At 46.9% G+C, this 12,563-nt stretch overlaps 1 protein-coding gene across 3 annotated transcripts in view; it reads left to right on the top strand.

The window, feature by feature from the left end:
• Nucleotides 1-12,563, top strand: part of FLI1 (Fli-1 proto-oncogene, ETS transcription factor) — a 131,199-nt gene that overhangs the window by 87,768 nt on the left and 30,868 nt on the right. For all 3 annotated transcript variants that reach the window (XM_068976056.1, XM_068976055.1, XM_068976057.1), the window contains exon 5: nucleotides 4,546-4,611. In XM_068976056.1, coding sequence (XP_068832157.1) covers nucleotides 4,546-4,611 — 66 coding nt within the window. The remainder of the gene's footprint in view (nucleotides 1-4,545; nucleotides 4,612-12,563) is intronic.

Raw genomic sequence — 12,563 nt, 5'->3', positions numbered from 1 at the left:
TTATAGAGAGTGCCTGCTTACCTGGGCCACCTGGTCTTCCCTCTCCTGCTGTGGGGTTAGCCTTAGGCCCTGGCCACACACCCATGGAGGGCCAGGCCATTTTCCCCACAGCATTTTCTGTTTTCATTTGTACCTAGAGATAAATGCTTTCTGAAATACTTCCCTGTGGCCTCCCGGAATGAGGCCGCTTAGGAATAACCTATCTGGGTGCCAGCCCTGCCCTTCTGCCTTCCGCGGGGCGCCCCACACCCTGGACCCGCCAGGCGGCCCCATCAGTATCTCTCGCAGGCACACCTCGTTTGGCAGAGGCTGTATTTACAGTCTTAGGCTGTGGGAAATGAGATTGGGTGTCATACGGCAAGATTGGGACAGACCTCAGAGGAAGTGGGAGCTGTCCCCAGTGGCAATTCAGACCCAGGGCCACTGGGGGGAGTTTGGGCCTGAACGGTCCCCAGCGGGGTGGCTGGAGGCAGAAGAGCCTTTTTCCATTCTATGACAAGTCCTGTTCTGTCTAACTGCGTCTGACCTGGGAAACAGGCTAGGAAATCTCGTTTTGAAATAGTGGCAGCGCTAGAGACATGAAATATATTGGGTGACAGGGAGACCACAGCAAAGGTATCTATCTTGATTCCCATTTTTAATTTAAACTTAATGGAAAACACATTTTGCGTTTTGTGGCGCTCCCACCGGCCTCCTCAGATGTTCGGGCAAAGGTGATGGGTCCCGGCAATTAAGCAGGTGAAGTATTACCCCTTCCAGGCCGGGTCTGACCGGTGAAGGAGAACAAAAGGCCGGGTTTCCCCACACTCAGCCATCAGCCAGGCTGTTTCTAGCACAGAGCCTCCTTCCTCCTCCCTCCCCACCTGCACCCTCCAGCCAGAGCCATTGATGGCAATGCAGAGAAAAGGGAGCCCAGCTTCAATAGGCTGGCGGTGGGGCTGGCGGGATCTCGGCAAGGCGGGAGACAAAGCCTTTGGCACTCAGACGGTCATTGTCTCGGCTGCAGGTGCCCCAGATGAAGACCAGGTCCGTTGAGGGGGGCACGGGGCTGAAGAAAGCCTGATTGTTGGGCTCCCCACACCTGCAAGCTTCCCTCTGTTCATTTCCATCCTCTTTCAGATCCCAAATACTGTACCAGTGATGGATGGACTCGACAATGGGAAATGATTTTGTCCTTGTGCTTTCACGTGGGGAAGCCTGTTCCATTAGCAGCAGCCCCTCCGTGCTTTCCAGGGCCCCCAGTACGTAGATAAACATGGATGCCTGCATACATGTATAAAGACATCAACAGAGAAGGCAATAAACGTTTTAATTAAAGTATTGAACAGAGAGAAGTGCAAAAATCATAAATGCACAAATCAAAGAATTATCACAGTGTGAAGCCACTCACTCATATGAGCACCCCCAGCTCAAGGAGGAGGCTGGAAGCCCCCGTGTGTCTCCTTTCCATCAATACCCCTCGCTTCTTTCCCCAAAGCAACCATTGTCCTGATTCCAGCACCTTAAGTGAGTGCTGCCCGTCTCTTGGATGTAGCCTGGAGGCGGACTGAGAACAGGTTTTGTAGATGGACCAGAATGGATATCCTGTTTCCTGGGCTTGCTGGCTGTGTGACCCTGGGCAGATTGCTTGACTTCTCTGAATGTTGATTCCCTCATCTGTATGAGGATTAAGTGAGAAAACAGAGAGAAAGCATCCGGCAGAGGAAACAGAGCGTAGGCTTCCCTTCTCACCGCACAGCCTGTTTCCTCTGACCAGGAGGCGTTCACCGCACACAGAAGGGGCCCCAAAGCAGGAGGGAGACATTCCCAAGGCACGGTTGAGAGGCCAGGCTCCAGGGAGGATCTTTCTGCCTCTAGATGAATTCCTTTAAGGAAAGAGTGCGCCTTGCCACTCTGGGTAGCCTGAGGAACTGGCTAAATAAACTGGTTAAAGAAAAACAGGAGGAGAGAAGGAAAAGTTGGTCCCTTGGGAAGGAGGTCAGGCTCCCCGAGTCAGCCCTCCATGGGCAGGCAGGCAGCCTCTCCTTCTAGGGGGGAAATTTGAACCAAGAACACTCTTCAGGGTAGAATCCTTCTCCGGGGTTACCATGAAATATGTATTTCACGCAGGCTTTGCCAAGGTCAAATGACCCTTTCTCTAGGCTTTCTGGGAGTTTCCTGTGGAATTCACGTGTGCCCAAAGAAGAACTTGCACCAAGGGGAGAATTTAATAAATGCGGTTTATCTAAGCTTCGTGCTGTCTGCTGCATCTGCGCTAATGACTCAGGCAGTTCGGTCCTCTGAGACCATCATTTTTCTTTATTTGCTCCAGCCATGAGGTTTCCGCCCGAGGCAGAGAATGTCGGGGACAGAGAGGCAGACATTCTTGGTCTTACTCCGGAGACTGTTTTTGCTTCCCTCGGAACGTTTGCTTCCTTTCTGTAACCTCCTTCCAGTCATGGAGGGTTACTTCTTACTGCAGCAGAACTCATTCATAACTCTTAATTCCAGAGGATAAGACAAATGCCCAGCGAGCTCTTTTATAAAGAGTTTATTGTGTGTCATTGTGGTGTCTGCGGGAGCAGGGATGTAAAAATAATTGTGGTAGTGCCTAGCGTGCTTTGAACACTCATTGCGAGCCAAGGTCTGTTGCGAGCAGTTGCATGTATTACTTCAGTCAGTTGTGTGTATTCAGTCGTCACAACAACTATATCAGGTAGGTGTTACTATTATCCTGTTTCATGGAGGAGGAACCTGTGGCTTGGAGAGATGAGGCAGACTGATGGAGGTCACCAGGCTGGCAAGTGGTGAGAGGCAGGTCTGACTCTAAACTCTCATTCGCATGAAGATCTATATTAAATGAAGTGTAAAAATCACTTTATGCTCGACATCTTTGAGAATGGAATAACCAAATGCATCCGGTTCTCGGATATTCCAGGCATGTGACTGCCTTCTTTCTAAAAGTATCTCCGCCTAGCCACAGTTTGGCACAAAACTGTCTCAATCCCACCAGCATCCTTGCACTTTTTTTTTTTTTCTCTTTTAACCTGGAACTGCTTCAGAGCTGAAAGGCATAGTCGCCCAAGCCCAGAGTCAGTGATTCTAGCCAGTTGGATGGTTCTTCCAAAATTCTCTTGGTCGCCCGGCCTGAAAGGGGCCACAACTTCTCTGAGGCACACAACCAAACGCCCACGGCTGGGTGAGGCAGGCGCTTCACTCCGTGTCCCTTCCGTGACTTGAGGCTAAAAATAGGAATGTCTGGCAGTCCATTCCCTGCTCCGGAGCCCTGGCACCTAAGTCTGTCCACTTGGTCCCAGGGATCAGGGAAAGGATTGTTTAGAAAGACTTTTTAGCCTCCAACATTCACGTCCAGCCTCTCGTGTCCTTTGTAAAAACAGATTCTAGCCCTCTGGATCAAACTTCAGAGCCTCAAGGCGGAGGGCAAAAATGCCTACATTTCCCAAAATAAAGCTCTTGGGCTTGCTGGAAACAGAGGAACAAGCCCAGTTTTAGGAATGGGCTCAGTTGCTCAGTCGTGTCCAACTCTTTGCGACCCCGTGGACTGTAGTCCTCCACGCTCTGTCCATGGGATTTCCCAGGGAAGGGTACTAGAGGGGGTTGCCATTTCCTCCCCCATGGGATCTTCGTGACCCAGGGATCGAACTTGCGTTTCCAGCATTGGCAGACAGGTTCTTTACGACTAGTGCTACCTGGGAAGCCTAGGTTTTAAGAAAGAGGGGGAATTTTTTTTTACATGCAAGAGAAGAGAAAACTAGAAAATGCCCAGACTAGTGTTTACTAAGAGTAGTTCTGCATGAACATTTAATTTTAAAAGATTGTATATCAGCAGCCTTTGATGACAGGAAATTCAGTGTATTATGGCTTAAGTCTAGTGTTCTCTTAGACATGCGTAAAAGGAGACACAAGTTGCTCTGAGGAGCGCTGCCACCCCCATCCCATCCCCAGCTCCTAGCACTCCCTCCACCAACGTGATCATCCAAGCACCTCGCCCACCTGTCAACCCAAAGGACATCAGAGCAGGAAGGACCTGGCCAGACCTCTCCTCCAGGGCACGGCAGTGCCAGTGGCAGCCGGATCTGGCCAGCACTTGCCCGTGGACAAAACAGAGAGATGTTCCACAGAGGTGGTATTTACTATCTGGTCTTGATAAAACGTTTGCCAGTCCTTCTTGCAGTTCAAGGTGCAGACCAGGAAAGTCGCTCATCCACGGTCACACAGGGAGTCGGTCACAGGACCAGAACAGTGCCTGCAGCCGTGTGTCCTTGCTGGGTTGTAGTGACCCAGGACCTCCGGATCCTTAATCATGGCCGCTGCGAGGGCTTGTGTGTGACCCACCCATGAGCACTCTGTCCTAGCTTCCTCGGACCTTGACCCCAGGAACCCGTGATGGCTGGCATTAACTTTTTCCTTCTCTCAAGGAGTCATCTGTCCCTCCATTCTCCCTGTCTCCTCCCCTCCCCTATTCATTCTCATCCATCCCCTTTCCTGGTCTTGATCTCGGAAGTTTGTCTGGGACACAACTGATGTTTTTGCTTCGCCTTTCAGGTTCACTGTTGGCCTATAACACAACCTCCCACACGGACCCGTCCTCACGGCTGAATGTCAAGGAAGGTGAGTGTGTTCTCTCAGGCGTGTAGAGTTGTAGAAGGGTCCTCTGTAACAGTCCAGGACTGTCTGTGATGGGAAGACTGGGGTGGGGAACCTCAAATGTGGGCCCCAAGTCTCTTGTCCACTTGGCTTTTTTAGAAGCCTAAGCTGATCCCCTTTGTGCTGCTCATTGCAAAAACATGACAGGGGTGTAAAATATCCTGTGATAATATCATAAAAATACGATCTGAGGCTGTTACTCCATGAAAGAAAGCATGTTGCTCTTGGAAGGAAATGGATGCTACTCACTTTCAAAGCTGAAAGGCAGGGGCTTTCTCTGTTGAAGAAAATGAAGTAAAGATTTTGAGGATTCTTGCAATGTCACATTTTCAGGGGTTTTTTTTGGTAAGACATTTTAGCACTACCAATTCATTTTTAAAGTGCTGACTTGGGGATATGGTCTAGTTCACTTGGTTTGGTTTGGTTTGGTTGAGAGAGAAAGAAAATCATCTCAGAAAATGGTTTTCTCTGGTGAGGGTTTTAGCAAACATTATAATACATTTCTCATCATCTCTATTTGTGAAACAGTATTGTGGAGATTTCCTGCTCCAGATACTGTTAGATTCTGGGCGTTTAAACAAGTGAATAATTCATAGTACCTGGTTTAAGGGAGACAAAATGTGAGTGAAAAAATATCTGCCCGAGGCAAAAGAAAAATTTCCTGTTGGAGGGGCATTTTGAGTGGGGCTTTGAAGGATGAGTAGGAGTATGATGAGCACGCTCTTCCTTGGCTCTCTCTCCTTTAATACTTTTTCTTTAATGCACACCTGCCACATAGAATGAATGAAGGCAGGAGTTGTCGATATTGGTTACATGGGATTAGCACAGCATCATATCACAGAGAAACATAAGGCTCTGAGAAACGGGAAGGATCTTAGAGACCATTTAGTTCAAAATTGTCATGGAGGAAACAGAGATCCAGTGAGCTTGGGTGTTTTGACCAAGTTCACACCTTCCATCACATGAGACTTCCTGTTTCCTGTTAACAATTTATAATCAGATGATGACCAGACAGTTCTGTGGAGGAAGTATTCAACACAATGAATCTGTTTGTGAACTTTCCTGGTTTTCTGCAACTTTCTTCACCTCCTACCCCACCCTGGGCCAGTCCTATTTATGCTACTGTTTTCTTTCAAAATCAGAGTTACTGGCTTTTGCCATAAAAAAACCTGAAGTCATATTGACTCATTGTACAGTCCAAGCCGCATTTTATTAGGTGACCCACTTAACCATCGCATTGCAGACATCCATAAAAGAAAAAATGTGCTACAATGACAAACACATTAGACTGAGGTCGGAACACCTCTGGTTTACTTTGGGGAAATCACTTCATGCCCCGAACCTCAACTTCCTGTCAAGTAAAAGGGCCAAATTAAGCCAGTAAGAGGGCTTCCCTGGTATCTCAGTGGTAAAGAATCTGCCTGCAATGCAGGAGACTGGAATTCGATCCCTGGGTTGGGAAAATCCCTTGGAGAAGGGAATGGCAACCCACTCTAGTATTCTTGCCTGGAGAATCCCATGGACAGAGGAGCCTGGCAGGCTACTGTTCATAGGGTCTCAAAACAGCTGGACATGACTGAAGCAACTGAGTACACACACACAGAAGCCAGTAAGAATCCGCCCTGACTTTGGAGTTGTTGGGTTTTAAGGAGATGACCCTGCAGCCTCAGGTGAGGCTCTGCTTCCATCCAGGGTCCCCCTCTGCTCTGATCTGGTTTGCTTACTGAGCTTTCACTTCACCTGCAGGTAGCGATCCACTTCTTGCAAGGAAGGAGGAAGAGAGGGAGGAAGGAAAGGGTGAAAGAAGGCAGGCAGGAGACCCCTGAAGCTCATGCAGGGCTACAGGCTGAGACCTGCTTATGACAGCAGGACTAACCAGTGAGACTGTGGGGCGGACCCAGTGAGAGGGCATCCGATATTGGACTTTAAATACAGGTTTCTGTTAAGAAGCGAGTGTGTCTGGGTTGAACTGATTATTGACTGATTATTATTGCGCTGGTTATTGACTCATGACTCCTGCAGGGGTCTTAGCCCTCAGCCTGCCCTCTCCCTGCGCTACGCCCCTTCCTTTCCTGGGTCCTTTTGTGTGTGTACAGTGCTGTGCTGGGCTCTCTGGAGCTTCTGCAGGAGCTGCTCCTCTTCTGAAATGAATGAACTGCAGTCTCCAGGCAAGCGAGCGCTGCCAGACCCTCAGTCAGGTGGCGCCGGGCATTTATCTCCCAGCATTGGCCCTGGTCTCCGGAGACGTCTGCGCTTTGCAGGTGCATCTTTTGTCCACCCGTAAAGCTTTCCACTTGAGATGTCTTGCTGCTCCAGCGGCTCCCCCCTCAAGAGGTGGTCCAAATCTGTCTAAACGGCCCATGGTCCACAAAACAAAAGTACATTAGCAAGACAAAGCTAGCCACACTCCTCGCTCCCTCCCTTTCACCCTCCACCCCACCCCTCTCTCTTCTGCTTTTCTCTAAGAGCAATCTTGAGTTCTTAAAATTTTAAATGGAAAAATAAAGAGAAGGCATGGTGCAACCTTAGCTCCACCTTCTTTGAATAAGATACACGCACAGCCCCAAAGAAACCCAGAGCCCCTCAAGAGATCCGGAGCTCTGTGTGTGTGTGTGTGTGTGTGTGTGGTGTGTGTGTGTGTGTGTGTGTGTGTGTGTGTGTGTGTGTTTCACAAAGGACAGGTGCTGGCATCAAGCACAAAAGAAAGAAGTTGAGGAGGTGAACGCTTCTGTGAATGCGCCTTCACTGTGCTTATCCAGTGAGAATGCCTTTTTACTTTAAAATGGCATAATCACCCTTCCAGGTTGTCTCTTGAAAACTGTTGTACTCTCTAAGGGTTATTGGTGCCCACGAAGTAAGACTAGCTTTTAAAAATCAATTTGTAACAGTCTTTAAGCTTTTTTTAAGGTTTTTTTTTTTTTAATGTGGACCATTTGTAAAGTCTTTATTGAATTTATTACAATTTTGCTTCTGTTGTTCATGTTCTGTTTTTTTGGCCCCAAGGCATGTGGGATCTTTGCTCCCCGACCAGGGATCAAACCTACATCCCCTGCATTGGAAGGCAAAATCATAACCACTGGACTGTCAGGGAAGTCCCTAACCTTTTTAAAATTAAATATTCTGTGGTCACAGATTGGACCCAGCTAGAACAATTATCCTCTCTCTACCTGTTACCAAGGCTAATGCTGTTAGAAAATAAATTAGAATGGAATCAATTGTTGAGATGATGAGATGGTTAGGTAGCATCACTGACTCAATGGACATGAACTTGAGCAAACTCCAGGAGACAGTGAAGGACAGGGAAGCTTGGCATGCTGCAGTCCATGGGGTCACAGAGTCGGACATGATGTATAGCTCCTGAACAACTGCAACAGTTGTTACCCATCGGCAGGAGCAGCCTCCACTGTCACCTGTACAGGATTCTGCCGTGCCCCAGGCACTCTCACAAGCTTTGCCTCTCTAAGTCTGGCAATGTCCCGCGAGGTAGAAAGAATCAGTCTTATTTTTTAGGCAGAGAAACTGAGGTTCAGGACTATTAGTGGTTACTTGAAAGACACACAGCTATTTAACAGCAGAACAAGGATTCAAACCCAAGTTGTAGGATTCAGAATCCCTTGCTTCAGATCGTCCTCCTGACATACACAGCATTTCCCTTCTAGCTGGCTTTTCATGAAAGCTACACCTTGTCTAACTGTAGTGTGGGTGGAGACTTGAATTTTTTTCCATTATGTTTCTCTGTCCCTGCAATTTTCTCACTATCATCTCCAACCACATCCATGCATTGTCCTCTCTTCCCAAAAGTGACTTCATACAAAGCCCCCGCTTGGCTTACTCCCTCGTCCTAACTAAGCAGAGAATGAGCTGGAGAACTTCGTAAAATAACTGATGCCCTAGGACAAATATTGTATGACTCTGCTCACAGGAGGAACGTTAAGTCAACAAATTAATAGAGACTAGAGAAGTAGCAGGGTGGTTGCCAGGGGCTAGAAGGAGGGAAGAATGGGACATTCTTGTTTAATGGGCACATGGCGTTTCAGTTTGGAAAGATGAAAGAGTTCTGATAGTGATGATGGTTGGACAATGTGAATGTACTTAAATGCCACTGGAATGTACACTGAAAGATGAACAAAATGGTAAGTTTTATGTAACGTATGTTTCACCTCAATGAAAACTGCAAAAACACTTGAAAAGATGTTCAGCATTGCTAATTATTAGAGCAAGGCATATCATAACCACAGTGAGGTACCACCACACAACAGTCAGAGCAGTCATCATCAAAAAATCTACGTCTGCTGGAGGGGATGTGGAGACAAGGAAACCCTCCTACGCTGTTGGTGGGAACACAAGTTGGTGCAGCCACTATAGAAAACAGTATGTAGGTTCCTTAAAAACTAAATCCAGAGCTACCATATGATCCAGCAATCCCACTCCTGGGCAGAAATCCAGAAAAGACAAGAGCACTAATTCGAAAAGATACGCACACCCCAATGTTCATAGCGTCACTATCTACAATAGCCAAGACAGGGAATCAACCCAAGTGCCCATCAACAGATGAATGAATGAAAAAGATGTGTTCTATATACCATGGAATATTAGCTATTAAAAAAGAAGGAAATAATGTCATTTGCAGCAACATGGATGGACCTAGAGATTATCCAACCAAGTGAAGTGAAGGACAAATATCATATAGTATCACTTAGATGTAGAATCTAAAAATAATATAATTGAATCTATTTACAAAAAAGAAACAGATTCATAAGCATAGAAGACAAACTTGTGGTTACCAAAGGGGAAAGGGATAAATTAGGAATATGAGATTAACAGATACATACCACTGTATATAAAATAGCAACAGGAATTTACTGTATAATAATCCTAATTTATCCCTTCCCCTTTGGTAACCATAAGTTTGTTTCTTTGCCTATGAATTATGCATATATGTGTGTGTATATATATATATATGTATATAATCTGAATATGTATTATATAACTGAAAAAAAATACTGGAAAAGTCAAAATAAAAAATGTTTTAAAATACTGATGCCCAGGTCCCAAACACAACTTACTGACTCAGAATCTCTAGGAGTGACAGGTGGGATTGGGAATTTTTTCAAGATCTCCAGGTTACTCTTAAACCTGCAGCCACAATTGAGCAGTGCTGTCCTACAGGGCAGACTTGAATCAGAAAGAGGGGAGGGAGGCCCATCTCCTAGCCACCCAGGTTTTCTTGGAAACACACTGGATGGTTGATCTTGATTTTTCCTGGCCCCAAACCAACCTCGAAAAGGAAAGGCAGGACCTCCTGGTGTACTTATGGAAGAACAGGTTGACTTGACTATAGGAAAATTTGTTCTGTTTCATCCTTGTCATTGATGAGGTTAATCTTTATTGATCTTGACCTGAGCCTTACCTGAGTCCATCACTTCAGCCCTCAAAAATCTCTTATATGTTCTCACCATGGGTATCTAAATAGTAATTGGGAAACTTCTCTGGTGGTCCACTGCTTTAGACTTCATGCTTCCAATGCAGGAGGCAAGGGTTCAATCCCTGGTTGAGGAACGAGGATCTTACCTGCCACACAGCGCAGCCAAAATTTAAAAAAAAAAAAAAAAAGTTAGTAATTGGGATTGGAGTTGGCAACCTGATTTTATCAGGAGGGCACTAGGGTTCTGGAAGTTAAATAGCTGTTTCAAGCACATAGTGACATCCTCCGACCTCCACGCCCAGGGGCGAGTGTGTACGTCCTGGATACAGGTCAGAGCAGCCCTGCCCTGGGCCCTTCCAGCACACCCCTGCAATGCTGCTTTGCATCCTAAACCTCATGTCCTCAGCTCCTCGTGCCAGACACATTTAAATGCCTCTGACTCTCCAAAAGTCGGAGGATACTGAGCTCGTTGTTTATGAACTCCTGGAACTCATAAACTATAAGCCCAGCCCGTGGAGCCTGAGCCTCTGTCCTCAGCCCGGGGGAAGCCTTTCAGGACCTGCTGTGGAATGCAAACTGCTCCTCCTCCATGTGGGTCGCTGGCGGCCTGCGGAACAGCCCTGGCCTGCCGTCACCTGAGCTGATGGATAAAAAGTCTGTCTGCTCGCACGCTGAGTGTGGGAGAGAGAGGGGGAGAAACCAGCCTTCCGTGTCCTTCAGAGTGAAACGCCTAACCACTGCTGAAGATCATGCTAAGGAGAGCCCTGCTGGCTCGAGGAGATTTCCAGATGGTGGGGCCTGTGTTACAGCCAGCACCATCATTCTGCAGACCCTCATTGTTTGCTGAGCATTTGCAGGTCTGTTATCTCATTTGCACCTCTCACCCTCCATCCCCATGAGCTGGCAGGGCTGGTATTATTATCACCCTGGATCTGCAGATCATGGAAACTAGGCACAGAGAGGTTACAGGGTTCACTTGAAGTCCCCAACGTCTCGGGACAGAGCAGGACTCAAACACACTTTCCTACTGTTCTTTCCTCCCTCTGGTCTGTTTCTCATCTCAGCATTTAAGCATCTGACATCTTTTTAAAAAAGTTATTTTATTGAAGTATTGTTGATTTACAATGTTGTGTTAATTCTGCTACATAGCATAGTAACTCAGTTATACACATATATACAATCTTTTTCTTCTTTCCCATTACGATTCATCATGGGATGTTGAATATAGTTCCCCGTGCAATATGGACGGACCTTGTGGGTTATCCATTCTTTATGTAATACTTTGCATCAAGCATCTGACATTTTAAACATTCTTTAATTGATGCTTTAAATTTCCCCAAAGCAGGTGTTCATCTCATATTTCAGCCTTATAGCATATTGGTTTAAAACTCAGGCTCTGGGCTCAAGCTAGGTGAACTTGGTCAAGTCATTTACTTTTTTCTACCTCAGTTTCCTCATGGGTAGAATGAGGACAGGCTTAAGGCCCCTTCAGGGGTGATATCGTATGCATAAATCTCTTACCAGGTGTCTGACACAGCAGTAAGTGTTCAGTGTCTTAGCCCCGTAGTAATTGGTAGTATTATCACAAAATCATCAGAACACTCTTGCTGGTTTACTACCTATTGACATAATGCCCAGGGTTGTGAAGGACACCATATTAGATGGCATGGTAACACTGTAGATGTGATGGACAAGTTGTTTAAAATTTCAGCAGGGATATTCACATGTGGAACGATTAAGGAATAATATGAAACTGCTTTGATCAAATGGAAAAATGCATGTGACCTACAAGAAGCTCCCTAAGAGTAATGAAGAGTTGGAAAATCATTCAGTGTTAAAGTGGACCATTCACTCTGAACCTTTCATGGGACAGAGGCACTGGGAGGCAAGAGAAGGCGTGGGTCCCCCCACGACCACACAGAGGGTGAAGAGCTTCACCCAGGACCTTAGTCAGAACTCGTGCCCTCCTCCACCCATTCACATGTCTCTTCATTTATAAGAACCTGCTATGTATGGAATGCCAGACTGAGCCTCAGAAATGTGGTACCCAGCCAGCTACCCTCAAGGGGTTGTAGTCAGAGACAGATGGGCCAGTAAGTCAATGCTCTGTGTTGTTTATGGCTGATACAACACCACGTCTCACCACTTCCCCCTGCATATTCAGCCCCTACGGGGTGTTCTTGATGATTTAATGATAGAGATCGTAGTGAAAGATGGGAGAAGATCTGGAAGGACCCAGCATAGTGGCTCTGGAAATGGGTATTGAAGAAGAGGAGGTGGGCATCAAAGACACCAGTCAGCACATCTGGGTCTGTCCTGTGTGGGGGCTGCATGGGCACGGGCTGGGTTAGGGGGACAGGACCCAGTGCTCTCCCCTGGTGCGCCTTATTGTGCCCCTTGGGAGCACCGAGGTCCAGTTTTGTGACGTGTGCATGGTAGGGGAGGCTTGTGGGGGGACTCTTGGTGGTGTTCATGAAACTGATGGACAGGT

Source organism: Capricornis sumatraensis, chromosome 8, assembly GCF_032405125.1.
Source record: "Capricornis sumatraensis isolate serow.1 chromosome 8, serow.2, whole genome shotgun sequence".
In the NCBI taxonomy this organism is placed as follows: Eukaryota; Metazoa; Chordata; class Mammalia; order Artiodactyla; family Bovidae; genus Capricornis; species Capricornis sumatraensis.
The sequence above is the reverse complement of the archived record's forward strand: the minus strand, read 5'-3'. Positions and strand labels throughout refer to the sequence as shown.